Below are 26,634 nucleotides of genomic sequence, written 5' to 3' on the forward strand. Positions count from 1 at the left end.
ACCCATCTAGTGAAATTACAGCGCCTGCAAAACAAGGTTCTCTGCACAACTGGCAATTTTCCAAGGCGCACATGGGTCCGCAATTTGCACATGTCATTCAAAATCCCGTATGCATATGACCATAGAACAAAATTATGCAGGCAACAAGCAGAAGTCATACAAAATCATGATAATGAGAAGATTCTCAACATCAGACAAGGCGAAGCCCAACATAGAAAGTATAAGAGGCTTAAACTTGGCCGGCAGTCAGGCATACAAATGTTCAAGTGACTAGACTGCCACGACAGTGAATACTACTAGAAATAGGGCATAGTGTGTTGTACTGAGCCTAGACTGACATATTATACATACCAGATATGAAGACTAAATTGTAAATAAGTGTACATAGTGACAATGGTCTAATACTATTGACTATAACTGACAAATGACAGACCTGACCTCTCATCAGAGAGGGCACCCCACATGAACAGGACAGCAACTTTCATCTAAAAAGAAACATCTGGGGCTCGACACCAAGACAGACAGACTCACTGACCGTCTGTCGCAAAGTGACTTTGACTTTGAAATAGTCAGTCAATTATGCTTCAGACGTATGCAGAAATGCATGTAGGTCTTCATTCAAAGGGTGTGTTATTATTGTCCAATTTTGTCCAAATCGGAACATGTCGACGCTTCTGATAGAACTTCCCATTATCAGAGTTCAAGACAATACGTACATTCTGCAGTTCTTGAATTTATGCATGCAGACTGACGGATGGCAAGAGAGAGACAGCGAAAATAATAAGAGCAGTTTTGCAACCTTTCATTGTGAAAGGGACAGAAATGCTAGCCAAAATTAAATATTTCCTATCTTTGTGGCTCCTCTCATAATGAAGGTTCATAATTTCAGATGTTGGCTCTGGATGGTCACGAACATCTCATTAAACCTGTTTTGAACCTGGGAAAGGAGCTATTCATATAGTCTATTGTGTTAAGAGGCAGGGGGGGTTTAAAGTCATCCAGGACACTGTACTAAAGAAAAAATGTCCCTAATGACTCTGCTGTAAACTGCACTGAGCTACCTTGGCTTTATGTAGTTTTGTATCATTTGTAAATATAACTTAGTTTATCAACTATGAAGAAGATATAATGCCATATACTGAAAAGCTGCTTTTTATCCTGTTGACAACAAATTACATGACAGTATTTAGGGGGCAGTAAGATAATTAACATGCAGCATCTCTGGTTTTACCAAAGTATTTCCTTCTGTGTTTTATTAACAGTGTGTCACTTTAGAATTTTGCATACAGTACACTTATATGCATATGTAAAACATCTGTTTTCCATTGTGGTCCATTTCAGTTCATTTCATGTATTTACACTGCACTGCTGTAAACTAGGTTCAATAAATTAGCAACATAAAACCATGTTAAGTGATTTGTAACAATGATGCAGCACCCATCAAGATAGCAAAAGTGAGCATCACAGACTTAAAGACTTTACAAACTTGATGAGAATACATTATTTATATATACAATCATGCCATATTTACACAGTCAGTGAATTAGTTCATAGTAAAATAGGAAAAGTAACATTTTATACAATAAAGACATTTTTTCAAATACATATCTCTTATAGGAAAATGAATGGCTTGATTGGAAAATGATATTTCTCCCTACTTCAAGGTACAAAATTTAATTTTATGCTAGACCAATGTAACTAGTGTGGGGACAAGAAAGAAAACCTTAAAATAAACCAAATCTCACAGTGACTTGACATTCTGTTTGCATTATCATTGTCTCCGCTGTCATTTTCCACACTGATCACTGAAGCCCAGAATTTGCCTATTCTGTTAACTCTTCTTTGTTCACACAACAAAGACTATGTTCTAAGATGATGTACTTAAGGTAATATCGCCTCTGAGACCAACTCACAGCCTCTATAAATATCTGGTATCATGAATTAACAGTGGCCTTCACTGGCCTTTTCGTTGCATCACCTGTGCCTTGTGTTCCTACTGAATTCTTCACTAAGGGCCTCAAAGTCAATTTCTGGGCCTGATTCATCTAGACTCACATCCATACTTGTGTCGGCTAGTCCCAGATCAGGTCCACAGTGCAGCTGGAAAGATCCTGTGTTGACAATGGGAACACGTGCATGCGGTCTCTGTGAAGATGTGCATGTTTGAACAGACTCTCCATCACCTATAGCAGCTAGTGCAATTTCTGGATCAAATGAAGAACCTTGTTCACCTGACGTACTTGTCTGTGGTAAGGGGGGTTCATAAGGAATGTGTGCCGATTCATTGGCTGTGATGGTATGTTCTTCCTCCATAGCGACCAGGGCCATATTTGGATCAAACCTTGAAACATGAGTCACATTCTCTGTACATCGTGGAACCGATTTATTACTTTCATTATCACCAGTATCACCAAGATCCATTCCTGAACTGTATGAGTTACCTGACACATTTCCTACGGAGGAAAACTGATTCTCGATTTCATTTGCTGATTTGTCCCTCTCATCCAATGCTGCTAAGGCTGCATCAGGATCAAACGGTGTTCCAGTGCTGCCAGACATATTCATATTGATTTGTGGTAGTGCAGACTGAAACTGGTTTTCTGTTGGTCCACCATCTGTGACCTGCTCTCCTTCTCCCATTGCAGCCAAAGCAATTTCGGGATCGAATGAAGGTCTTGCATCATTTGTAATGTCTGCCATGTGTGGCAGGGTGTTGTGAAACTGCGGAAGTGTCGCACCCGCAACAGGGCTATGTTCCCCTTCTCCCATCACCACCAGAGCATCTTCTGGAGTGAATGTTGATCCATTTGGCACATTATCAATTTCCTGATACCTAGTATGCTGGAGCTGTACTGATGTTGACTGTTCTCCTTCACCCATTGCAACCAATGCAACTTCAGGATCAAATGATGAACCAGAATCACTAGGTACAGCTTCCATTTGCTGTAACGTAGAAGGGAAATGTTGATTTGAAGCATTAACAGAGTCGGGTTCACCTTCACCCATTGCAGCCAAGGCAATTTCTGGATCAAATGATGATACTGCATTACTTGTGATGTCACTAGGTAATCGCAGAGAACGAAACTGACCGAGCCTATCCATCAGATCTTGCGAAGAAACAATGGATGGCTTTGAAATATTGGTGGAGGATGCTGACACGGTGCTCATGGGCACTGCCTCTGAAAAGTCTACCAAATTGCTCCCACCAGTGAGATTCTTCAGTCTCTCGTTTACAATGTCATCTACAGTCTGATAATCCTGTGTTTGCTGCTCACAGTTTGGAAACTCAGATGGATGGTCTGACTGCTGCAATCTTGTGCTTGAATCGATAATGTGTCCAGCACTCCCAGAAGCAGGCTTTGCACACGTGTCACTGCTCTTACCTGACAGCAAGAAAACTTCACTTTTTGTCACTTCGGCTATCGCTTTGGAACCATCATCCCCTGACGTCCGAGCAGGGGCAAGTGACTGGTCCCTTTTAGATCCCTGACCTACAGCTGATTTGGCAACTAATGTGAGAGCTGAAAGAACTTCTGGGCAATCAGTATCTTTGTTCTTTGGAACGTGGTCATCATCTCTACCACTGTTCACACCACTTTCCTCCGTCATATCACGATTTGCAGTCACACTTCCAGTTTCTCTACCTTCATTTTCTACCTCTTCATCATTCTGTATGTCCATTCTCATCCGTTTAACTGCTTGCTCATCTGGAGGTAATCTGGCTCCAGTGAAGTGCTGCAACTTATGATTATCCACAAGATATGTCCCACTGGCCACTCCAAGGGTTGTACATAGGACTTTGTCCTGAAGCTGGAGACAGAGACATCAATCAGTTCTTAGAATCTATTATTTAATATTAATCTTACATGAATTCTACAAAGTTCATCAAAACCATTCAACAAAATATGGAAATCTGAAAATGTAAAGAGAAATTTACCTCTGTACTTAAGCATCAGGGTGCATGCGACAACGTAGTTGGTTAAGGCATTATACTACAAGCCAGAAAGTCACAGGTTCGATTCCCAATGAGGTCACTGAATTTTTTCAATTTACCCAATCCTTCCAGCAGCAATATAGCCCTGGGGTTCACTCAGTCTCTAACAGAAATAAGTACAAGGAAGATTCCTGTGGGGTAAAGGGTGGCTGGCGCATAAAGCTGACAAACTTAAGCCATCTGTAAGCCAAGTGTCTAGAAGATGTGGGGGCCTGACCTCTTACACCCCCATGGGCCTTCACAGCCTGTTACAGGGACAGCTTTACCTTTACCTTTTTAATTAGCATCACGCCATGAACACGTATCTCCGAAAATTTTCACATGCTGCAAACCTGGTACTAACACCAAACGGCACAGAATATGATATGCTTTTCTCTTAAAATGTCAATGTTTTGTCAAAGCTTACAAGAACATAACATTCAGACGATTCTGCCAGATTTACCTGCAATTGCTGTTCTTTGCTGTCAGCCTTAACATCCTGAGGCTTGAGGATCTCACTAGCAACAGCTCGCACTTTCTCCAGCAGTGCTTGTAGCTCATCACACAAAGTGACAACGTAGCTCTCCTCAGCTCTCACAGCTTCCACTCGAAGCAACAACAAGTCCCAGAGTGACAGAACACCTGCCACAGCAGGGCCTGCAACCTCTGCCAGTTCATTTGCCTCACATGTCGCCAATACCTGAACATGTCAACAAGTTTCATATTAAATGTCACTTTGTACTTGCTTTCATACTTCAGACATGAATTATCCACCTTTAGTTCACAAATGTTACATCTCAGGGCCATTTTCATAACAAAATCTCACTTAACCTTCTGAAACATAAATTACCATACACTTCTTCAGCCTTTATGGAAACATGCCTTCTAAAACTATGAATCTTCTGAAGAAAGCAGTCTTCTGGGATTTGGCGCCGTGTATATGTGGTGTTAACCGACGTTTCGGAGGATCGTATCGCCTCCATCTTCAGGGTAGAAGAAAAAGTGTAAGAATTCTGCAAGCGACAAGACCGAGTCTGCTACTACCGTTCTCACGGTCTTGTCGCTTGCAGAATTCTTAACTTTTTCTTCTACCCTGAAGATGGAGGCGATACGATCCTCCGAAACGTCGGTTAACACCACATATACACGGCGCCAAATCCCAGAAGACTGCTTTCTTCATAGTCACCGCCGTGAAAGCCTCAAATCTTACATATGAATCTTCTGTTAGACAACATAAAATCCAAGAAGAAAGAATAATGTTGAAAACATTTATCACTCTAATAAATATCTAGCAATTTATACTTGAGATGAATGTAGATGTACATGTAAACTATCCATTATTGCCCAGTTCTAGGTGAATTAGAATGGAATGACAAATGTTTGTAAAAATCGCTAATGTCAAATTTCATGAAAATCTGTTCAGCAATTGTGTTATGTACAAAACTAACAGGCACATTTTTGCAACTGTTCACTGTAAACTTGACAAAAATCACTCCTCTGAATAGAAATGTCCAGAGGATATTACTTCTTGTTAACAGAAAAATGTGCAAGCTTTCTTTATTGGTCTATAATATTAAAAACCCACTCATCCAGAAGTTAAAAAATTCCATACACCTGCTACAGGACCTTACTGAAGGCCACTTCAATCCGACATGCCTAATCACGGATCAGTTCTCTAAAATGTATTGTCACGTGTTGGGTATGTCACGTGACAAATAACTTTACATGGGTCTCGGATTTAGCGAATCTTTATTGGACACTCACTCTTACACACCTTACAATTATTACCACTTGCAGTACCACAACTACTGCTTCTACTTCAATGTGACGTCTCAACTATCCTTGGCCGTGGTTGGATCTCGACTGTCTCTGGTGGCAGCTATCCCAAGATTGTCTCATTCTCAATACTCCAATATTCTATGCTCAGTACTCAATGCTCTGTACGTGTCGTAAGCTCTGCTTATATAGGGGTTATGTGGACCGGATACCAGACATAATTTCTTGCGGTTCCATTACTGCTGTTCAGGCAGTCCGTTGTTACGGGAACGTTTCTTATAGATTACACCAGTAATGTGTCTCGTCTCATCCGTTGTTACTCAACAACAATTCGTTGCTATGATTTGTTGCTGCGGGAACTCCACAATTACCACGTATTTGTTGTCGTGGAAGTGTCCGTTCCGATTGTAGCAGTTGTCGCGGTGATGGACGTAAGGTAACATGTTACAGTGTTCTAATATTATCCTCTCAGCCTCATATTGTTTTATTTCAGCACTAAAACTTCTCTCAGCAATTTGCATTTCAAACAGTAATTACTCCTGAATAATGATAATGGGCTCTATGTTTGTGTTAGGAAAATATGTGATATCTGTAGTCAGTGCAGTGTGATGACTGCCTCCTCTGGTCAAGCTTACCACTGTTGGTCTGTGACACTGAAGCACACAGGAAAAACTAAGCCATGGCTACTCCAAACTATACACTTCAGAGTATGTGACATGCACAGTATAGCAGCATGTGAGATGCTACTCGGACATGAATGCAACAATTTCAGTGCAACAGAAGAGCAGAGTTTTCTACATGGTCCACGCTAAGACATTATAAGTAGGACAAGTAAACGAGGACTGAGTCAGTCAGTCAGTCAGTCAGTCAGTCAGTGAAGAATTGGTTCATGAGTTAGGCGAATTCTACTGTGGTTCAGTCATTGTGAGCTGTTGCTCTGAGAAGCTAGGGACATTTTTGGAACCCAGAGGAAGAGGAACATCCATTACTGGAAGCCGCTACCAAGGAACGGAAGGGAAGATGTGACTGTGGACACTACTGTGTGTTTAACAGTGACCTGTAAAGTGTAGTCACGTGCTGTATCAAAGCGTCCAATAATACCCATCATCAATCCAGAACTCATCTACAGTCACTACATACAAGTGACAATACATTAAAATAGTTTATATTACCTTGCATAAAGTAATTACCATTTGTAATGCAACTATAATACCATATCTCAACACAGTTCAAGCATCCTCTTTTCTTTTCGCAAAAATTAAGAAATATATAACAATATATTGTGACATGTCTAACAGTTGCTGGGCAACGGGAGGTGGAACGAGTTACGATGAAGACAGACCCATGATAAACAGTCGGTTGCCAAGTTACGCAACAGTAAGGAAAGCGGTGTTTCTCCAAGCGAAGCCAAAGCACGCTGGTTGCTACGCAGCAATAAACAACTCTTGGCAGCTTTGCCCAGCAACGCCTGTAAACATGACGATTATGCAACAGGGAAGCAAATTGCAATTTCCGCTGTCTGGCTGAAGGTTTATAAGAGAACTGGAATGCCTAAGCAGTCAGTTGAATTGTAGCAGTCACCGAGTTCAGTTGTAGCGAGTGAATCGTGAACGTGAAGAATACCGGAACATGTGATCAGAGGTGATAGTGTGAGAAGGTATTGGGCGTATGTAATACAGTGACACTGGTATAGCTCCCGTATTGTACTGGGAATAAGTGAAGACTAACCTTTAATAGATGGGCCATTTAAATTCCAGTAATGGCAGCAGGCCGGAGTTAATTTAAATGCCCACCATTGTGGAGTATTAAAAATTGTAAGCATGTCACTGAAAATGTTGTGATTTCTACAATTTTTGTGATAAACGAATGAAATAAACGCTGCTTTTATCTAGAAAGAATATAGAATCAGATATTGTAATTTACAGATTTTAAAATCTGTAAAAATTGTTACACTGATTCCAAAAAGAAATCTTTTCCCAATTTCGAGCATCTGTCCACAAATATGCATACATTTTCTGCACAAAACTTTTCTGCAGTATAAATGCATGGTGCTGACAACGTGTCTTACTATGTCTTATCTGGCAAAAGGGGTGGAAGTTTATGTTTGTATTGCACATTCTCCAGTCACGTCAGAACCTTTCTCTATGCACAAGTGTGGTTGAAGTCTTATCGTACTTTGTCCTTCAGAAACTGTTACACTGTATATCTCAGACTAGCCACACAGAGGTACTGTTCTCGGAATAGCCCCACATTGTCAGAACGTTCAAGCCTAGTGCATTGTGTTCGTAACGCTTATAAAACATCGCAATTTCAACCTCACCCTCAACGGTTCATGGGTCAACCTCCTGCTGTGTCATCAGCGATATCTCGATTAGAGGAGGCCACTTGACATCACTGGCTGACTTCCTCTAATACAAGACTGAGATGTCGTGTGTGTTCTTCGCGTGGGAGTTACATCCGGACAAAGTGCATGAATTGCGACGTTGGACTCTGCATTTCTGGATGTTTCCAACAGTACCACATGAAGGCAACATTCAGTCAGATGATGCAAGAGGGAAGACTGTCTATTTATAAAGCTGGTGCCCAAAAATAATGTAAGTAGAACAAGAATTTCTGTCTTAAAATTATTTTAAAACACTGTGCGCATACATGGACTGCGCATACCCATACGGTGTCGCACAGCCACTCGGCTACACTTTAAAGGTCTCCATACGGTGTCGCTAGGCTCTTAAAGGCTATTGAAGATAGAGTGAACAGATTATTGTGTAGGGTTTAGAAATTGTGTAAACCCGCAACTGTGTTATAATTAATTGTAGTTACGATTCGTAGGTTGTTAAATAAACCAATTAACTATCTGAACCGTGTCTTCAGTAGACAAAACATGTTACAATATTTTCACGCATCCCATTGTTATGCATGAAAGAATAACGTCAACAAAGAATTCTGTCATCAATGTCTGAAAGGGATAACAGTGTATATAAAATCTGTGCATGAGGGTGGAGCAGGAAGGCAGTGTTAAAGCATACTTCAGCAAGAATCACTTTCTGGCTTTTATTACATGTAATATGACTTGCAGTATAACCTTGAAGCCAAGCAAATAAGTGTGATGGGCAAGATACTGTGCCACACCAACAAGGCATGGGTATGACATTACATTAACGAGATCGAAGCTTAAAAAAACTTGTACACAGATGTGTTGATTGATGATTTTATCCAAACACATACATGTCTGAACTCCATCAGACTCTGTCCTACTTTTGTCTCTTTAAACTTTACTGTCCCAGAACTGGGGATTTCAAATCTTCTGGTACTGTGAGTTGGTGACCTAATTTTAACTCCAGGGGGTAAAGATTTATAAAATAGGAACAGAGATTATCTCCTGGTACTACAAGGCTGATACCATGTTTTTTCTCTGCAGTTATGGTATCAGTACTGAAAAAATGTAATGTTCCTCCATATATACTAAGTTCTTGGAATCGTGGAATAATGCAGCACATGGCCAGGAAAGTAGAGTACAACATGCCAATACTTTATAAGAACAGAAATGTGCAGCACATATAATATGCAAATTTCAACCACTGGCAACTGTCATGCCCCTCTGAAGGGGGCCACAGCTATTTTCTTAGATATGATTACTGTAGTGATACCATGTTGCATACACTGTTTCAACTGATGGCTATGTCACTGACGATTTATCATTACACAAATACAATGTGAAGTGCTGTCAGCACAAAACATGCATGAAGATTCCTTCTGGAGCTGGACTAACCACTTTCTGGCCTGCAAAACCAAGGGATGGGACTTCTTATTGTTTTCAGAACAGAACTAGATCACTGCAAACATTCTATTCTATAACAGGGCAACAAGATGTAATATCATAAAAGATGACATTGATATACAGGGAATAATTTTACTTTGTGGGCCAGGTCCACAGCTCTGCACTTCACAGTGGCTGGTGCTAGACTTGCTGTGAGGTGCATACTAATTTTGTCCTTGAATCAGCATGCCTGACGGTCAATAATGTTTGGAATGAAGGGAGGCAATTAACTTGTGGACCACTTGACAGTATTATGTTACATGGGGAGAAGTGCAATTCATGCATGGGAGTTTTATGATCTGTCAGCAGTAGGCAGCAGTTATCAGCTCCACTAGCTATTTGTTCTCAGTTACAGTTAGTGAGCAATGTAGAACTTCATGGTGCAGTATACTTTAGAGAAATGTGTATTTCTGCATGACACCTATGTGAAATATGGATCTGCCATAAAGTTTCGGAAAAAATTTCATGATGAAAAGAATTCCCAGCTAACAAACAATTCATAATTTGGTGAATAAACTTAGAACAGGACTCTTAACAGACAAGAAACAAAAACCTATGTGTTGAGTGCTGAGTGAGAAGTCAGAAAATCATTGAAAGGTCTAGTCAAGAGCAGCAACACAACTGCTGAAGTCATCCAGTGAAAGTTGGTGTGTGGTGTGCTGTAAGTGCAAAATGATTGTTTTACCCGTTTTTTTTAATAAAACAATTAACTGTGAAAAAATCTACAAGTAAAGAGAACAGCATTTTCAACACCTCCTGTGATCTTTGAATTGTAACTATTTCATTCTGAACATAAATGGCCATCAGACATTATGATTCATCAGCAAAATTTGTATGTGCCTCACAGCCAGCAGCACACAGACTGCTGTGAAACGCAGAGCTGTGAACCCAGTCCACAGAGTGAAAATATTCCTTGTATAACCATAGAGATGTCAGAGATTATTACACCATTCTTTCATGTAAATACCGCAGCTTGCTTGGCCCTTTAAGTATTCCAGTACAAGAAACAAATGTGAAGCCATATTTTTTATAATACAGGATATAAAATCTAACAAACATAGTAACTACAAAATTATACTACATGGAAAAATGTCAAACCTCACGCAGTTTGCCTTTCCGCTTTTGGGAACGAGCTTCAGGTGTTGTATATGCCCAAGGACCTCTTCTCTTCCCACGACGTCTACCAGTTCCTGTGCAAACTAAACCGTTCAGACCTGTGCTTTTGACAGCCATGCCAACCTTTGCTGTGTCACTGGGCTCTGCAAACAGCAAGAAATAAATTACACTGTAATTATGATGGACACTGTTCATTGTCTCATGTGCATCTACCATGCAGATGTCACAGATTGCTTTATTTTTGCATTCAGATAACTGGCTGCCAATGCACCAACAGATCTCCATTTTCTTTTATTTTTATTTTTGATATCAATGAAAGTGTTATGGAATTTGAAACCTTTTAAATCCCAATTTTGCATGCTAACCACTAAGCTACCGAGTCATCCTGATGGTCTTCTGTATGCAAGTTACCATATGTACTAGCACAATATGCATCTATACTTCCTCAGACATGAAACTGCAGGGGGGAGGGGGGGCTGAACTTTTAGTCAAAATGTTTAATTAAATATGTATGATTGTAAGCAATTAATCCCATAATTGGCACCTTTGCATACTCCCCCCCCCAAGTTCATACATTAATCAGTTTGAACAGACACACATCTAGGCTTTCAAATTAATAAACACAAGCAACATGCATTTACACTTGATCAGTTCATGAAGTATGGGCAGAGGGACATGTGAACATCTGCATTCATGTAGCCAGACATAGACTGTTGGAGCAAAAGGAAAAGTGGGGAAAAAGCCAGTGGCATGCAATGTACAAAAACTTGCAATCAACAACACCAATACACTTTCTGCTGGTGGCACATGCAGTAGACATTATCAGTCCATGGAAATGCCACTGTACAGTCAAAATAAACACTGGAGTCTCAGTCACTTCATAGATCTCATATCTGGTTGGCGACATGTAGCTATAAATGTAGGTCAATTCTCCAATCTATGTTAAACGCACATGGGGGGAGGGAGTCACTTCACTGAACATGATGGATAGGCAGAGTGACAAGTTTGTTTGAAAGAACTTCATCAAATGAAAATGCATGAGCTGCAGCGATTCTACATTTCACACCAAATGCATCTATAATAAAACTGCAGGAACTTACAGCTTTGTAAATTAATTAATACACATATGAGAAATAATAATAATAATATACAAGGAACACAACACTCAACGCGTAAGAAACATCCAACCATAAGCCTACACAACCTCAAGTTGACGCTTCCCATCATCGGGACAACTCAACAAGAAGGAGCCGAACATTTTACTTTAAATGTTTTAAACGTTTAAATATTTTAACATTGACGGCTCAATTTGAGGGCAATTTTCAGATGGACTGCAAGAATTGTACGTGCATTCAATGCTACTAGAAAGTGTTGTGCTTTTACACTTCGACATCTGTAACAGCGTCCACACAGTTTACATACTGTGTACGTTAAGCAGCGCCAGTGTTTTCATGTGTTTGTAATGCGTGCCTCTGATGATGGTTTCTCTTGAACCGAAACATGTGAGGCAAGTGAGATAAATAAGTGAACTAAAAACATTGTTACACTCGACGGATTTTTCATTGACAATTTGTGATATACAAGGAAGTTGTGGGAAGAACTAATCGCCTACCTTCCTTGATATAACATGGATGGCATAGCAAATGATGTGTCCAACAATTTTATTGTTGTATCTGTTGCTGCGGTAATGTTTTTACTCAGCTGTTGCCTAGCAACAATAATGGGATACACATACAGACACACAGACTGTTGGGGGGGGGGTTATGAAGTACACCATTGAGATGGGCTCCGGTGACATGATACACATAATCATAAAGATTGGTTCAGCCATTCAGGAGTTGATTACAGACACACAGGCATATGGACAGCATGGTGATCATTTAAACTGGTTTTCATTTTTTCAAATAGGGAAAAGAGGCAAAAAAAAACCAATAATGCATAAACTAAATAATTTGGGGTTAAATCCATCACATTGTTCTTGAATTAGTCCTAACAAATATCCAGAGCTGAACCATGAATTTGTCACATTTTATATAACATGAATTTGTCTTTGTATATGTGCATGCATGTCCACATTCACTGATAGTGATAAAGTTTTTGATGGGTACTGCTTGTACATAGGAGAGTCAGAAAATAGGACAAAAATGGAATAGGAAGCAATAGGTTTCCTATGTGTACTACTAGGTAGCAGCACAGTCCAGCTTGATGACAGTCTAGGTAGCAGATGCACACAAGCATGGTCAGAGACTGGTTTCAGTAGTCAAAATGGCGAACATGCTTAAGGACTGTACAACAGAAGGGCAGTGTTCTCTTGTGCGTTTTTTGTGGGAAAAAGGACTCAATGCAAAGGATATTCATAAAGAAATATTTTCTGTTACAGTGGAAAGTGTTTGTCGCATAAAACGGTTCACAATTGTGTCAAGAAATTCTATCAAGGACGTTCAAAAGTCACAGATGATGCCCGACCAGGTCGCCCTGTTGATATTGTGGCAGAAGCAACTCAGCAGTGGGTGGAAGTGTTGATTCGAGCTGACAGGAGGATAATGATAGTGTAACAACTGCATTAGGGCATTCCCATGGTTTAGCATACAGCATAATGCATGTTTATTTGAAGTTTCAGAAGGTGTGCACACAGTGGGTACCCAGGGAACTGAAGGACCGAGAAAAAATTAACCCAATGGGTCTGTCTTTGCAACGTCTCTTGCGGTATGCACATGAAGAGAAGATATGCTTAACAGGACTGTTACTGGGGACAAAACATGGGTGCTACCAACCCAAATCAAAGCAAACATTTGGCTGATGATGAAGAGGTAGAAATGGAGATGCAGAAGTGGCTGAGACAACAGTCAAAAGACTTCTATGAAGTGGGTTTCGATGCACTGACACATTGGCAATGCAATGCGACAAGTGCGAAGGACATGTTGAGAAATAAATGTTTTTTCCAGGTTCGAATATCACGTTTTCACAAACATTAAAGAATCCTATTTCCCTTACTTGTTGATCAGAGTGATTGTGCAGTCCTAGGCATGAACCATCTGTGCCCGCTGAAAGACTGGGGTCGTGGGTTCAAATCCCACTCAAGGCATGAATGTCTGTGTGCATTCATTCTGTGTTTAGGTAGCGGCCTTGCAATGGGCTGATCCCCTGTCCAAGGAGTCCTACTGACTGTGTATAGGATTAAGAAACTGAAAAAGTGGCTAAGTTCCAAAGGGCTGTAAAGCCATAGAGACAGAGAGAATTTCCCTTACCTGAATTGGTAGGTGTCTGCTCCTCCTCATTGTTGTCATTGTTGTTACTACTGTTGCCAGTTCGATTTGGCATTTGCAGTTGCTCAGCATTTCCATGGTCTGGATACATTTCAAAGTGCCGAGACATTCGGCTATATCCAAGGTATATCTTCTGACATGTTGGACAACGGAAATGTGACGAGATCTTGCGCTTCGGTACTGCTAATCCTGTGTGATATAAGCATGATGAAATACAGCACAGTATTCAGAATTAACTGGTTTTTCAAACTCTGTCCATCATCTGGTATTCTAGAAAACACATTTCGGAAACTAGATCTATTTCGGTCTTCAGGTGAAGAGGAAGATACCTACTCTGTTGGGTCCCTCAGAAAGAGCTAACCTCAGTTAGAATCTACAGCAGAGTATGTACTACAATCATAGGAATATGCACCTGAAGAGTTTGCAGTCAGCTTCAAGTTCAAAATTTATTTCTTTTGATAGTCAACATTTCCTCAGTATTAATTCAATTTTTGCCACTGCACAGCAAAATTCAAATATCAAGTGTATTAAAAAAAAAAAGTAAGTTGGTACATAGTACAAATGCAATCCATCATTCATTTGATATGGAATTCCTACTATTGCCATCACATTTCCTACAAACAGTACAGGCTAAAAATAAGTATTCATAAAATTTTCTGTTAACAGATATGCCTGTGTTGAATTTGATGTTCTCACAGTAATAGTTATGAAGAGTTCTGTCTTCTGGGATATAATGGTGTGGAGTACAGCGAAGTTCCAGAAGACAGAAGTCTTCCAGTTATACAGGGTGGGGCGCAGGAACTTCCTTTTTGTGAAGACGCATTGTGAAGGGAGGGGAGGTCGCAGGAAAGTGGGGATAGGCTCAGCAAACGCAGCAGTCGCGGAAGTTTCTGTCTAACACCCCTCAGTAGGAAACATGAGGTGGACGAGTGAGCAGCGTGCGTTTGCTGTCGAAGCCTATTTTTCGAACAACCATTCCTATGTGGTGGTGCAGCGTGCGTTCCGTACTCACTTCAGAATTAAACCCAGAGGTCCGGTTCCCGGCCGGAAATCGATTGTTTTGTGGGTAGAGAACTTTAGGATAACCGGGAGTGTGGTGAAAAAATCATCAGGATGACAACGGACCATTACAATGTCAGAAAATGTGGAGGCAGTTCGACAGTCGATTTTGAGATCTCCAAGAAGCTCCGCTGGCAAACATGCAGTCGCCCTAGACATATCCAATCGTTCAATGCACCAAATTCTTCACGAATATCTTCATTTCCATCCCTATAAGATGGTTGTTGTGCAAGAATTGTCACCACGTGATTTCCAGAACCGAATAACAGTGTGTGAAACATTACTGGAAACTTTATCCCCTGACGCACTTGTTTTCTTTAGTGATGAGGCACATTTTCACCTATCCGGATATGTCAACAAGCAGAATATGCGCTATTGGAGTGGTAACAATCCCACAAGAGCTCCATGAGGCCACTTCACAGTGTGCACTGTCGAGAGTGGGAGTTATTGGCCCTTATTTTTTGAAGAAGACAATCATGCAGTTACTGTCAATTCACAGCGGTATGTGGACGATTAAAAGCTTTTTTGAACCAGCTCTTGAAGAAATGCATCTAGGAAATGTCTGGTTCCAACAGGATGGTGCCACGGCCCACACAGCCTGAGCTTCGATGACAGTTTTGAGGGCAAGGTTCCCCAGACGGCTCATCTCACTTCAAGGTGACATCCCGTGGGCAGCACACTCATCTGATCTAATGCCCTGCAATTTTCTTTATGGGGATACCTCAAGGCAGAGGTTTTTAAACATCGCCCCACAAACCCGCTTCAACTGAACAATGTTATTTGGCAGGAAGTAGCCCAAATTCTGGTGCACATGTTGGAATGTGCAGAGGGGAACTTCAGAAAACGGTTGCATCAGTGCATAGAGAACGGTGGCCACCACCTTCAAGATATTTTGTTTAAAATTACATGATTTAAAACACCAGCATCCCAAGAGAGAGTGAATGAACAAGAGAGAAAGTGAAGCATGAATGTGATACAACTGGACCTTCTGGCAAGTTAACAGGAAACTGCTTGAGACAACCTGGTCTTAAGAGGGGAGCAGTTGTAACGGAAGAAGAATAGTCGCTGCAGAGGAGTAGCCGAAACAACAGGAGACACAGCAAGCACAGCAACAGGATGAAAAAGGAACAGGGATGTACCGTTAGGCTGTTCGGGACGAACAACCTTTAGAAGGGAGCAGTGTGACGTGAATGGCATAGCAGGAGGTGGGGGTCGCGTGAACTCTGTGACCTCGCGAGTGACGTCACACACCCCCACTCCATCCATCAGTGTGCAACGCTCAGTAAACACCCCCTCCCCCCGTGGTGACATGTAAGAGGAGTGGCTGAGCCAGGCAACCAATGCCGTGGTGACATAACATGGGATGTCACAGTTGCTACATAGCCGTAAACCAACTCCCAACACTGTTGCTAGGCTATCGGCAAACATGTCGTCAGACAACAGCGGTACCTATCACGTAACTGTTTTCTGTCTTGTCCGTGCCGAGGCTAAATAAGAAGCAGCGAACACTATTCACAGTTAGTTACGAGTTAGCCAGGGAGTCAGTCAACCAGTCAGTTGTAGTCTAGCATCTGCAGACCAAGTAATTGTAATACTGCAGATAGCAGTAATTGCGAAACTGTAAATGATGCGATTGTAAGAGTGAGTGTGAAATAAAATTCGCTATATCCAAATACGGCGTGAAGTTATTTGTCGCGTTATACACCCAACACATGACAGTATGTATAAATTTTGTCTATCAGCAATAATTTTTCTTTTATTCGCCTTCAAAAAAAGGAAGTTTCTGCGCCCCACCCTGTACCTGCTGAATGAAGTGGGCTCATTCACTGGAATATTCTAATAACAGTTGTTGTTGTATGATTACGGTGTCCGCCGTGAGGCAACAGCTAAGTCCATGCTGAGGATATATAGTGAGAGTCAGTGAGCCAAACTGTGCAGGCAACAAGTAGGAATCATACAAAATCATGAGAATAACTATGTTTGCAGCATAGGACAAGGCAAAGCCAGACACAGAGAATATAAGAGGCTTAACTTGGCAGTTGTCAAACTTATTACCATTCAAATGCCTAAGCTGCTGTTTCAGCATAAGATAAATAAGATATGCATGATCTGCTCTGCAAAGCTTGGACTGACAGAGGACTAGGAACAATTCTCAATATACAATAAGTGCAGTATGCACACCTGATAAAAGCCAAGCATATTTACAAGGTGCTATTGGAAAGTTTCCAGACTAGGTCAAAAAAGAAATCCTGGCTTAACTTACTCAATTCTAGCTACCATCTCCTTTAAAATAGTATACAGCGATCCCATCATTTTTTCCACGCTTCAAAAGAAGTCATTTTCCTTAATGCTGTCGAGTACCTCTTGTGATTCCCTTTGGATATCAGACAGTTTCAAAATGTCGTCCCTTCAGTTTCATTTTCAACTTGGGAAAAAAGCGAAATAACAGGGGACTAAGTATGGTGAGTAGGGAGGATAGGGAACAATAACCATGTTGCTGTTAGTCACAAACTCTGTGGTTTTCAGTGATATGTGGGCAGGCGTGTTGTCATGATGGAGCCAGTTGTGGATGCACAAAAGTTCCGGTCTTTTTCATCGCACATTTTCTCTCAAGTGTCTCAAAACATCACAATAAAAGTCAGAGTTTACCGCAGTGTTAGGAGGAACAAATTCCCCTTCACGTCGAAAAAACAATGAGCACACTCTTTACTGAACTCCAGACCTACTGCATCTTTTTTTCTCTTGGTGACTGTGGGCTCTTCCACTGTGATGACTGTTGCTTGGTTTCTGGATCATAACTGTAAATCTAACTTTTGTTATCCATTATGATCCTAGAGATAAAAGTTGGGTTCCTATTAGCCTTTTCTCATAGCTCAAGACACACGTTTATGCACCGCTGCCTTTGATCACTTGTCAAGAGTTGGGGAACAAACTTCGCAGCACGTTCAAATTTTCTGTTAAGCTCTCCTGGCAAACTCCATAACTGATCCCAATGGTTTCTGTGAGTCCACAGATTCTTCAGTAACAGTCTTCTTGGATGAGTTCTCGAATTTTTTCAACATTTTCTGTCATTTTGCTGGTGCTTGGTCACCATGAATGTTCATCTTCAACTGACGCTCAACTGGCCTTGAAACATGAATTCCATTCAAAAACCACTGTCCAGCTTAAAGAATGTTCTCCAAAAGCCTCATGAAGCATATCAAGAGTTTCGGTATTGGATTTACTGAGCTTCACATAGAACTTGACGAAGACACGTTGCTCACTTTTACTATTCATTGCAGACAAAAGGGAAAAAAAAGTTCAAAAGCACTCTGTAAAATCAGTGTGTGTTCACAGTGTGGTGCCACGTGGCAGACTGGTGTGACTTTGGCCTCCCTTCTCATCTTCTTTCACTCATGCAGTTACTACAACAACAACAGTCCAGGAACTTTCTGACAGCCCCTCATATATGAGACAAACCCATCCTCTTGTTGTCAGAGAAGATGTTATGCAAGGACTATGACCATAAGGGTTCAGCTGCCAAAAAAATAATCTGGTCATAAGCCACAAGAGGCTTGGTGCCAACATGACCTGACTGGCAGTATGCTAGTCGTAAAGTAACCGACTGAATAGTAGTCAGTTATGGCTTGGAAGTCGTGAGCCACTAGGGAGAATTAAAAGTCGACACTTATAGCAATCAGTTAAGTGCAAGACAATCACCAGCCAATGACATGAGCATCAGGGAACACTGTTGGGATCCATTACTAAGCAATGACTAGTGAAGACTATAACAAACTAAGACTTGGCATGTGCCATGGTGAGAAGCAGAGTGTGTGAATCAGTGACAGCATTATAATCCTTGACAGTTAAGAGTTATAAAGTATCGAATAAATCAAATTAATCAATCAGTTTAATCCCATTTCTGACACCAGCATCACATATTAGTGACCAAGACATGGGGTTTGGATTTGTAATTGGATTTATTGGGCACTTATAAATAGTAACTACAAGTAGTCACAACATTCTCACTAATTCATGCACTCTACTTCTCACTGTAGCACACATTAGGTTGTTGCCTGGTAAGAGCTCCCAACAACAGATACTCCTCTGCTTCTGTCCATTAACTCTGTATGTGTTACATAAATACGGCACAGACTGCATGATAACCACTGTCACCATGGTTTTTCTGTTGTCGTGTGCTTTTTCTCAAACAGTCCCTTGATTGTTGTCAATGTGTTGGATAGCTAACGTCTAGCGATGGCTAGCTTGTTTATCAAGCCATTATCATGCAACTGGAAATGTTTTAAGTGGTCATGTCACAATATTTTACCATCTAGCCATGCTGTATGTTGGAGCAATGGTAACATTTGACATGCAGTACAGTTGTCACCTTCATTGTGGATGAGGTGGAAGTGGACACACTTACTTACTTACTTACTCATGGAGCTGAGCTCTTCTGGAGCCGCCGCCAATTCTGCAGCTACTCAAGGATTTCCCAGCATTTTATGGAACCCCAAGGTTCATTACCGTGTTCACAAGCGCCCTCCACTGGTCCCTATCCTGAGCCAGATCTATCCAATCCATACCATCCCATTCTTTCTCTCTAAGATCCATTCTAATATTGTCCACCCACCTACACCCTGGTCTTCCCTGTGGTCTCTTTCCTTCTGGCTTCCCCACCAATATCCTATATGCATTCCTCGTCTCCCCCATTTGTGCTACATAACCTGCCCACCTCATCCTCCTTGACTTGATCATTCTGATTATACTTGGAGAAGAGTACAAGTTATGACGCTCCTAATTATGCAGTTTTCTCCAATCTCCTGTCACTTCCTCCATTCGTGCTACATGACCTGCCCACCTCATCTTCCTTGACTTGATCATTCTAATTATACTTGGAGAAGAGTACAAGTTATGAAGCTCCTCATTATGCAGTTTTCTCCAACCTCCCGTCACTTCATCTCTCTTTGGTCCAAATATTCTCCTCAACACCCTCAGTCTATGTACCTCCCTTAATGTCAGAGACCAAGTTTCACACCCATACAGAACCACAGGCAAAATTATAGTTTTGTATATTCTAATTTTTATGTTTCTGGACAACAGATGAGAAGACAAAAGGTTCTGGACTGAACGATAGCAAGCATTACCCGAGTTCAATCGCCTCTTAATTTCCTCCTCAATCAGGTTTCAATCTGTTATCGTTGTGCCACATTTTCAAAACATCTGTTTCCTATCTTTATGTCATGATTCTGCCCTGCATTTTGGTGACAAGACAGTAACATATACTTAGTTTTCTCTGTGTTTATTTCTAGACCAGGCATGTCAAACTCAACTTGTACAGAGGGCCACCTCAGCCCTATAAATAATAGTCCAGGGCCGCACTTCAAAATAGAAATATTCACTAGATTTTGGTACAAGGAAATTTAATTCTATTTATTATTTAGGAATAATTTCAATATTATTACCTAAAGTCACATATTTTAGTTTTAAAAAGCAAGACAATGCCATTTTGACAAGTATCAAACAGCTTTTCATTATGTAACAAGAGAGCTTACACAAGAAATTATGTTAGAAATAGCAAAACATTGAATTTCCTGCAGCCTGCTAATTTATGTCTGTGTAAGACTTCTTGTCTTCTGGTCTGTTGCAAAACTGTCTTTACAAAAAATATTTCTACTAAAATTTTAATATTGATTTTAATATCAATTAGCTCTAAAAGGTGACGGGCCGCACTTTGTGGCTATGGGGGCCGCATGTTTGACACGGCTGTTCTAGAACAACCTCTTTACTTGTGTCAATTAAAGTTTGTGTGTTTTTCTTTATGGTATCTACATTATCCCCCAGTAGATTCACATCATCAGCATAGACCAACAGCTGATGTGTCCCGTTTAATTTCAGTTCCACCTGGTTTTTCTGGACCTTCCTAATGGCATATTCTAAAGAAAAGTTGAAAAGCAGTAGCGATAAAGCCTGTCCTTGTTTTAGACCATTCTGGACAGGATAATTATCAGACAAATGTTTACCTACACGGACTTTACTATACGTTTTGTTTAAACACATTTTCATCAACCTTACTAGTTTCATGGGTATCACAAACTCTATTAGAATATTGTACAATACTTCCCTCCTAACTGAATCATCGGTTTTACTGAAGTCTATGAATAGCTGATGTACTGTCTCATCGTACTCCCATTTTTCCTCCAACATCTGACAAATGCAAAAGATCTGATCTGTAGTTGATCTGTTACGTCGAAACCCACATTGATGATCCCCAAAAAAAGAAAAATATTGAACAAAATTTTATATGAAGTTGATAGCAGTGATATCCCCCGATAATTACTACAGTCAGTTTTATCACCCTTCTTGTGAACTGGTACAATAATAGACTCCTTCCACTGATCAGGCAATTTTTCCTTAGGCCAAATAGAAGTAATTAGATTGTGGATCTTAGAACGTAATATTTCGCCTCCTGCTTGAATAAGTTCTGCCGGAATTAGATCACTACCTGGCGATTTATACTGTTCCAATTTTGCAATAGCACTTTCAACATCAAAAGGGCTAGGATCAGGTATTAACGGCTCAGCTGTATGGATTTCTGTCTGCCTAACATCACTAACCCTATGTACATTCAATAACTGAGAGAAGTAGTTCCTTCACCTATTCAAAATGTTGTGAGAATCTGCAAGATTACTATTCTCATCCTTTACTAAGTTACTGTTAGGCTGGTACCCCTCTTAAAGTCATTTATTCCTCTATACATGTCTCTAATGTTCTTGTTCTTACTGTTCATTGCAAGCTCATCAATTTTGTCTTTCAGATATTCCCTCTTTTTGTTCCTGAAATGCCTGCTGGTTTCACGTCTTATATTGTTCAGATTATCCCCATTTAACTTGCCTTGATCCTGTAACCATTGCAATTTGGCCTGCTTTCTTTGATCTAATAATTTTGAGCATCCTTCATCGAACCATGGCTTATGCTTCTTCGGTTCATAATAACCTAGAATCTCTTTGGCAGACATTTTTATATTCTTTCTAATAGTTTTCCAATTTTTGTTAACAGCCACCTCAGTTTCCAAGTTTTCCAAAGCCACAAACCTATCGGAGATTTCAACACGATACTGCTCTTTAGCTTCTACTTCATTTAATTTCTTGAGATTGAACCTCTCCATATGAAGTCTGTGTGTCGTTTGTTTGCTCACTGCCAGTCTTTCCCTAACCTTTGCCACCACCAGGTAGTGGTCAGTATCACAATCTGCTGCCCTGAATGATCGGACATCAAGTATACTTCAGTGCCTTCTCCTATCTATTAAATATGGTCTATTTGATTGTGTATATTCCCATCAGGAGATGTCCAAGTAAATTTATGGATGTTACAATGTGGGAACATTGTACTTTTGACAGTAAGATTTTTTTGATGTGGCAAAGTTTACAACTCTAACTTCATTATCATTACTAATTTCATGCAAACTCTCATTCCCAATTGCTGGTTTGAAAATGTCTTCCCTCCCTACTTTGGCATTGAAATCTCCTAACAAAATTTTCATAGGGTACTTCAGGAATTTATCAAATACATGTTCTAGTTCTTCATAGAATCTATCCTTTATGTCATCAATCTTATCTTCTGTTGGGGCGTGAACATTCATAACAATGATATCACACCAGCGACCTTTCAGTATTATATATGATGTCCTATCACTAATGAATTCTACCCTCTTAACTGCTGATACGATTCTCTTATGTACGAAAAAACCTGTACCTAATTCATGATTTTCTTTCCCTTTTCCATAGAAAAATGTATAGTCTCCTGCTGGTGCGATGCCACCTCCATCCCATCTGACCTCCTGTACTCCCACTAAATCTAACTTATATTTTAAGATTCCTTCTGCCACTCTCCTGAGCGAACCTGCCCTATACAAACTTTGTACATTCCAAGTGCCAAATCTCATATCATTTTCATTAGCTTAGGTCATTTATCCAAAAAATCTGTCCACGTCCGAGGCTTTGTATTCATTTTCGTAACATAATGATTTTTTACAGTGAGGAGTTGTTAGCCCCACGCCCAACCCCCAAGCTGGAGGGCCACCTGTTGTCGGCTGTCCGCGACTGCTTATTCAGTATATTCGCAGCTTTCCTCCAAAACCGGAGAGTGTCTCCTCCATCCGCAACCTGAGGACGCACCACACACACACACACACACACACACACACACTCACACATACACACACACACATATATATATATATATATATATATATACACAGACCTCACAGTAGGAAGAAATATGAGATGTGGAATGGTATACAATGTGAAATGACCATGTGCTTAGGAAGAAGGGTTGAAGGAAAAGAGGTGCAGCTAGACTTTTCCAAGTTTGTGTCTGTCCTCACGGTTCAAACTGTGGGGGTGTCTGACCATTTCATTGGCTTCCCTGATGATGCTAGGACAGCAACTGTGGATGTTAAGCTGCTGCTAATCATTGGCTCTCTAGTCAGGCACAACCTGATGTGTTCAAATATTCTAGTCGAGATGTGACGGCCAGTTTGACCAATTTACCTTTCACCATAGGTGCAGGGGATCTTGCAGGCACTCAGTTTCCTGCGTCTGCGATTGTCTGTCCTGTCCTACATCCACTTCCAATTGAAGATGACTACAGTGATGTATGCCAAAACAGTGCCAACAACTACAACATAAGATTTACCTACATCCTAAAAACTAAAATTACTACATTAGATTAAACTGATGCCAACACATATTTTGGCAAAGATGAAGATAACAGAAGCATAACGAAGTTGAAAACAAATATTGTGTGTGTGGGGGGGGATGCATGGAATACAAGTAATCACAATACACACCTGTAGGGACATGGAAAACATAAAGAATCTTCTGGTCAGGTTGGTCAGTCTCATGGCTGAGACTTTATCCAATAAAAGTGCTCTACCACTGATACTGACCTGGTAACAACTCCTTGCTGTCAGCCTTCTCTGGTGGATCCTCAGCCTCATGCTCACTCATCTGGTAGTCTGAGTATCCTCCATCTGAGTCATCTAGATCAGCATCAGCGAAGTCAAGATGATGTAGCCTCTTATAATCCTTCACCATGTGTCTAGGTGGACGAGACAAACGCCCGGATCTTGTGCGTGCCAACTGCTTTTTTCTCTCACCCTGCAAAAATAGTAGCATTACATTCTGAGATCTATAAACTTCTATACTCTATTTTGAGTAAGGAAGAACTTCCACAGCAGTGGAAGAGATACAAGGTGCAGCAATAAAGAAACCGGATTCATGCTCTAACCCTTTATTGAAAAGAAATCAGACAATCGAAATGTTATCCCCTTCAATGTAGTCCCCTCCCCGATCCCTACACCGCTCCATGCAAATTTTCCACTGTTGGAAGCAGTGCTGCAGGTCATCTTGCGTTATGCTCTTCAAGAGTTGCGTCGCTTTTGCTTTCACTGCATCCACGGATTCGAACCTGGTCCCTTTGAGCGCAGACTTGATTTTCGGGAAGAGAAAAAAGTCGCTCAGTGCTAGGTCCAGAGAATACGGTGGATGTTCCAACACTGGAATGTTGTTTTTTGCCAAATACCTCTTCACAGATAGCACGATGTGTGCTGGCGCGTTGTCGTGATGAAGAACCCATTAGGCATTCTTCCGCATGTCTGGTCTCCTTCGTCGCACACGTTCACGGAGGGTCGTCAAAACATTTTTATAATAAACCTGATTGACAGTCTGACCTTCAGGCACCCAATCAATGTAGATTACCCCCCGGATATCGAAAAAACAATCATCATTGCTTTGAATTTGGATTTGCTCATGCGCGCTTTCTTCTTCCTAGGGGATTTGGGGCTCTTTCAATGCATGGATTGTCGCTTAGTCTCTGGATTATATTGAAGAATCCAAGTTTTGTCACACGTAATTACGTTTTGGAAGAAATCAGGATCATTTTCAATGTTTTCAAGAGTGTCAACACAGCAATTCATTCGATGTTCCTTTTGCTGGGGGGTAAGGATTTTTGGCACCACTTTAGCACACACCTTTTCATGATCAAATCGTCGTGCAAAATCTGTCTAACACTTTCCTTATTGATGTTGGTAAGTTCAGAAATTGCTCGAATGCTCAGTCGACGATCTCTTCGAACAATTCTAGCGACCTTCTCCACATTCTCTGGAGTTTTCGCAGTGGAAGGACGGCCGATTTTGGATCGTTCCAGACGTTTTTCCTACCCTCCATAAACTTCTTGAACCACTCAAAAACTTGCGTGTGAGATAGACACTGATCACCATATACTTCTGTCAACAAATTGTAAGTTTCAGTGGCAGATGTTCCAAGTTTTGTGAGGAATTTGATGTTAACACGTTGTTCTACATTAGCACTCAGCATTATTCCGACGGAGCTCAGACACACGATCCGCTTCTAACAATGGTCATGGCCAGACTAACTGATGCGCGTGAATGAAACTTTGTGTGACGGCAGAGGGAAGTCCACGGGCCAATGCCCTACCCTCTTCTTCGTCATCGACGTGGCCGGAAATGAGTCATAAAAGAAATCCGGTTTCTTTATTGCCGCACCTTGTATACTATTGTAACTGTTCATAAAAACAGCAAAGAAACTTATAACTAAATATGTATAAATTTTGGGGAATCACTGGTGTGAATTCTGGATTCACAGATCAACTACTGACTAGATTTTTATTTTTTTAAGGATTGCATCCTGTTGCATATATACAATGAACATATACAATGCAACAATACTTTATTATTTATTTACTTATATAGCATGCACTACATGTTTCAACCTTAAATGGGCCATCTTCAGGTCCTGCAAGTTTCTCACATACCATTACCGAACTGTAATGCTAATAGACTTGAAAGGATTCTGACGATGGTGAATGCTGTACAGAATTATTAGGCTTATTTTGGACTCTATCCATCGTCTGGTATATATAAGACAAAACAGGCCCAACTGAGTAGGTCTATCCTGCCCCATTCACCTGAGGACGGAGACAGATACAATCTCCAAAACATTGTGGTTTTTTGTCTTGCCTTACCAAGGAAGCTCTGGAAGGGCTTGGAGACTTCAAATTAGGAGGGCAAATTATTCAAACTGTGAAATATGCAGATGACCTTGTGTTAATGGCTAGGGAAGAAACTGTGCTACAGGGTATGACTGATAGACTAATCAAAATTGGAAGGTGCTATGGCATGGAAATGAATGTGGAAAAAACAAAAGTAATGAAAATTTCGAGACAACCAACTCCAGTCACAATAAAGATAGACAAGAAACAACTGAAGAATGTGAAATGTTTTAAATATTTGGGTAGCTTGTTAACAGATGATGGAAGGTGTACTCGTGAAATTAAATCTAGGATTGCCATGGCAAAAGCTGCATTTAGCAAGAAGAAGAATCTTTTTACCAGCAAATTGGACTTAAATTTGAGAAAGAAACTAGTGAAATGCTACATTTGGAGCATGGCTTTGTATGGGGCTGAAACTTGGACATTTAGGGCAGTAGATCAGAAACACCCAGAAAGCTTTGAAATGTGGTGTTGGAGAAGGATGGAGAAGATCAGTTGGACCGATTATGTGAGAAATGAAGAACTGTTATTTAGAGTCAGTGAGCAGAGGAATATCCTACACGAAACATGAAAAC

The 26,634-nt window shown here is 40.7% G+C and overlaps 1 protein-coding gene across 1 annotated transcript in view; it reads right to left on the bottom strand.

The window, feature by feature from the left end:
* Positions 1-1,220: 1,220 nt before the first annotated feature.
* LOC111872448 overlaps positions 1,221-26,634 on the bottom strand; it is a 45,104-nt gene continuing 19,690 nt past the window's right edge. Inside the window, exons 4-8 of the mRNA XM_023866382.1 lie at positions 23,937-24,147; positions 13,931-14,137; positions 10,665-10,825; positions 4,437-4,673; positions 1,221-3,810 (exon numbers count right to left, since the gene is read on the bottom strand). Of these exons, the coding sequence (XP_023722150.1) occupies positions 1,975-3,810; positions 4,437-4,673; positions 10,665-10,825; positions 13,931-14,137; positions 23,937-24,147 (2,652 nt within the window). The 3' untranslated portion in view covers positions 1,221-1,974. The remainder of the gene's footprint in view (positions 3,811-4,436; positions 4,674-10,664; positions 10,826-13,930; positions 14,138-23,936; positions 24,148-26,634) is intronic.

This window comes from Cryptotermes secundus, unplaced genomic scaffold (genome assembly GCF_002891405.2).
Source record: "Cryptotermes secundus unplaced genomic scaffold, Csec_1.0 scaffold322, whole genome shotgun sequence".
Classification (NCBI taxonomy): Eukaryota; Metazoa; Arthropoda; class Insecta; order Blattodea; family Kalotermitidae; genus Cryptotermes; species Cryptotermes secundus.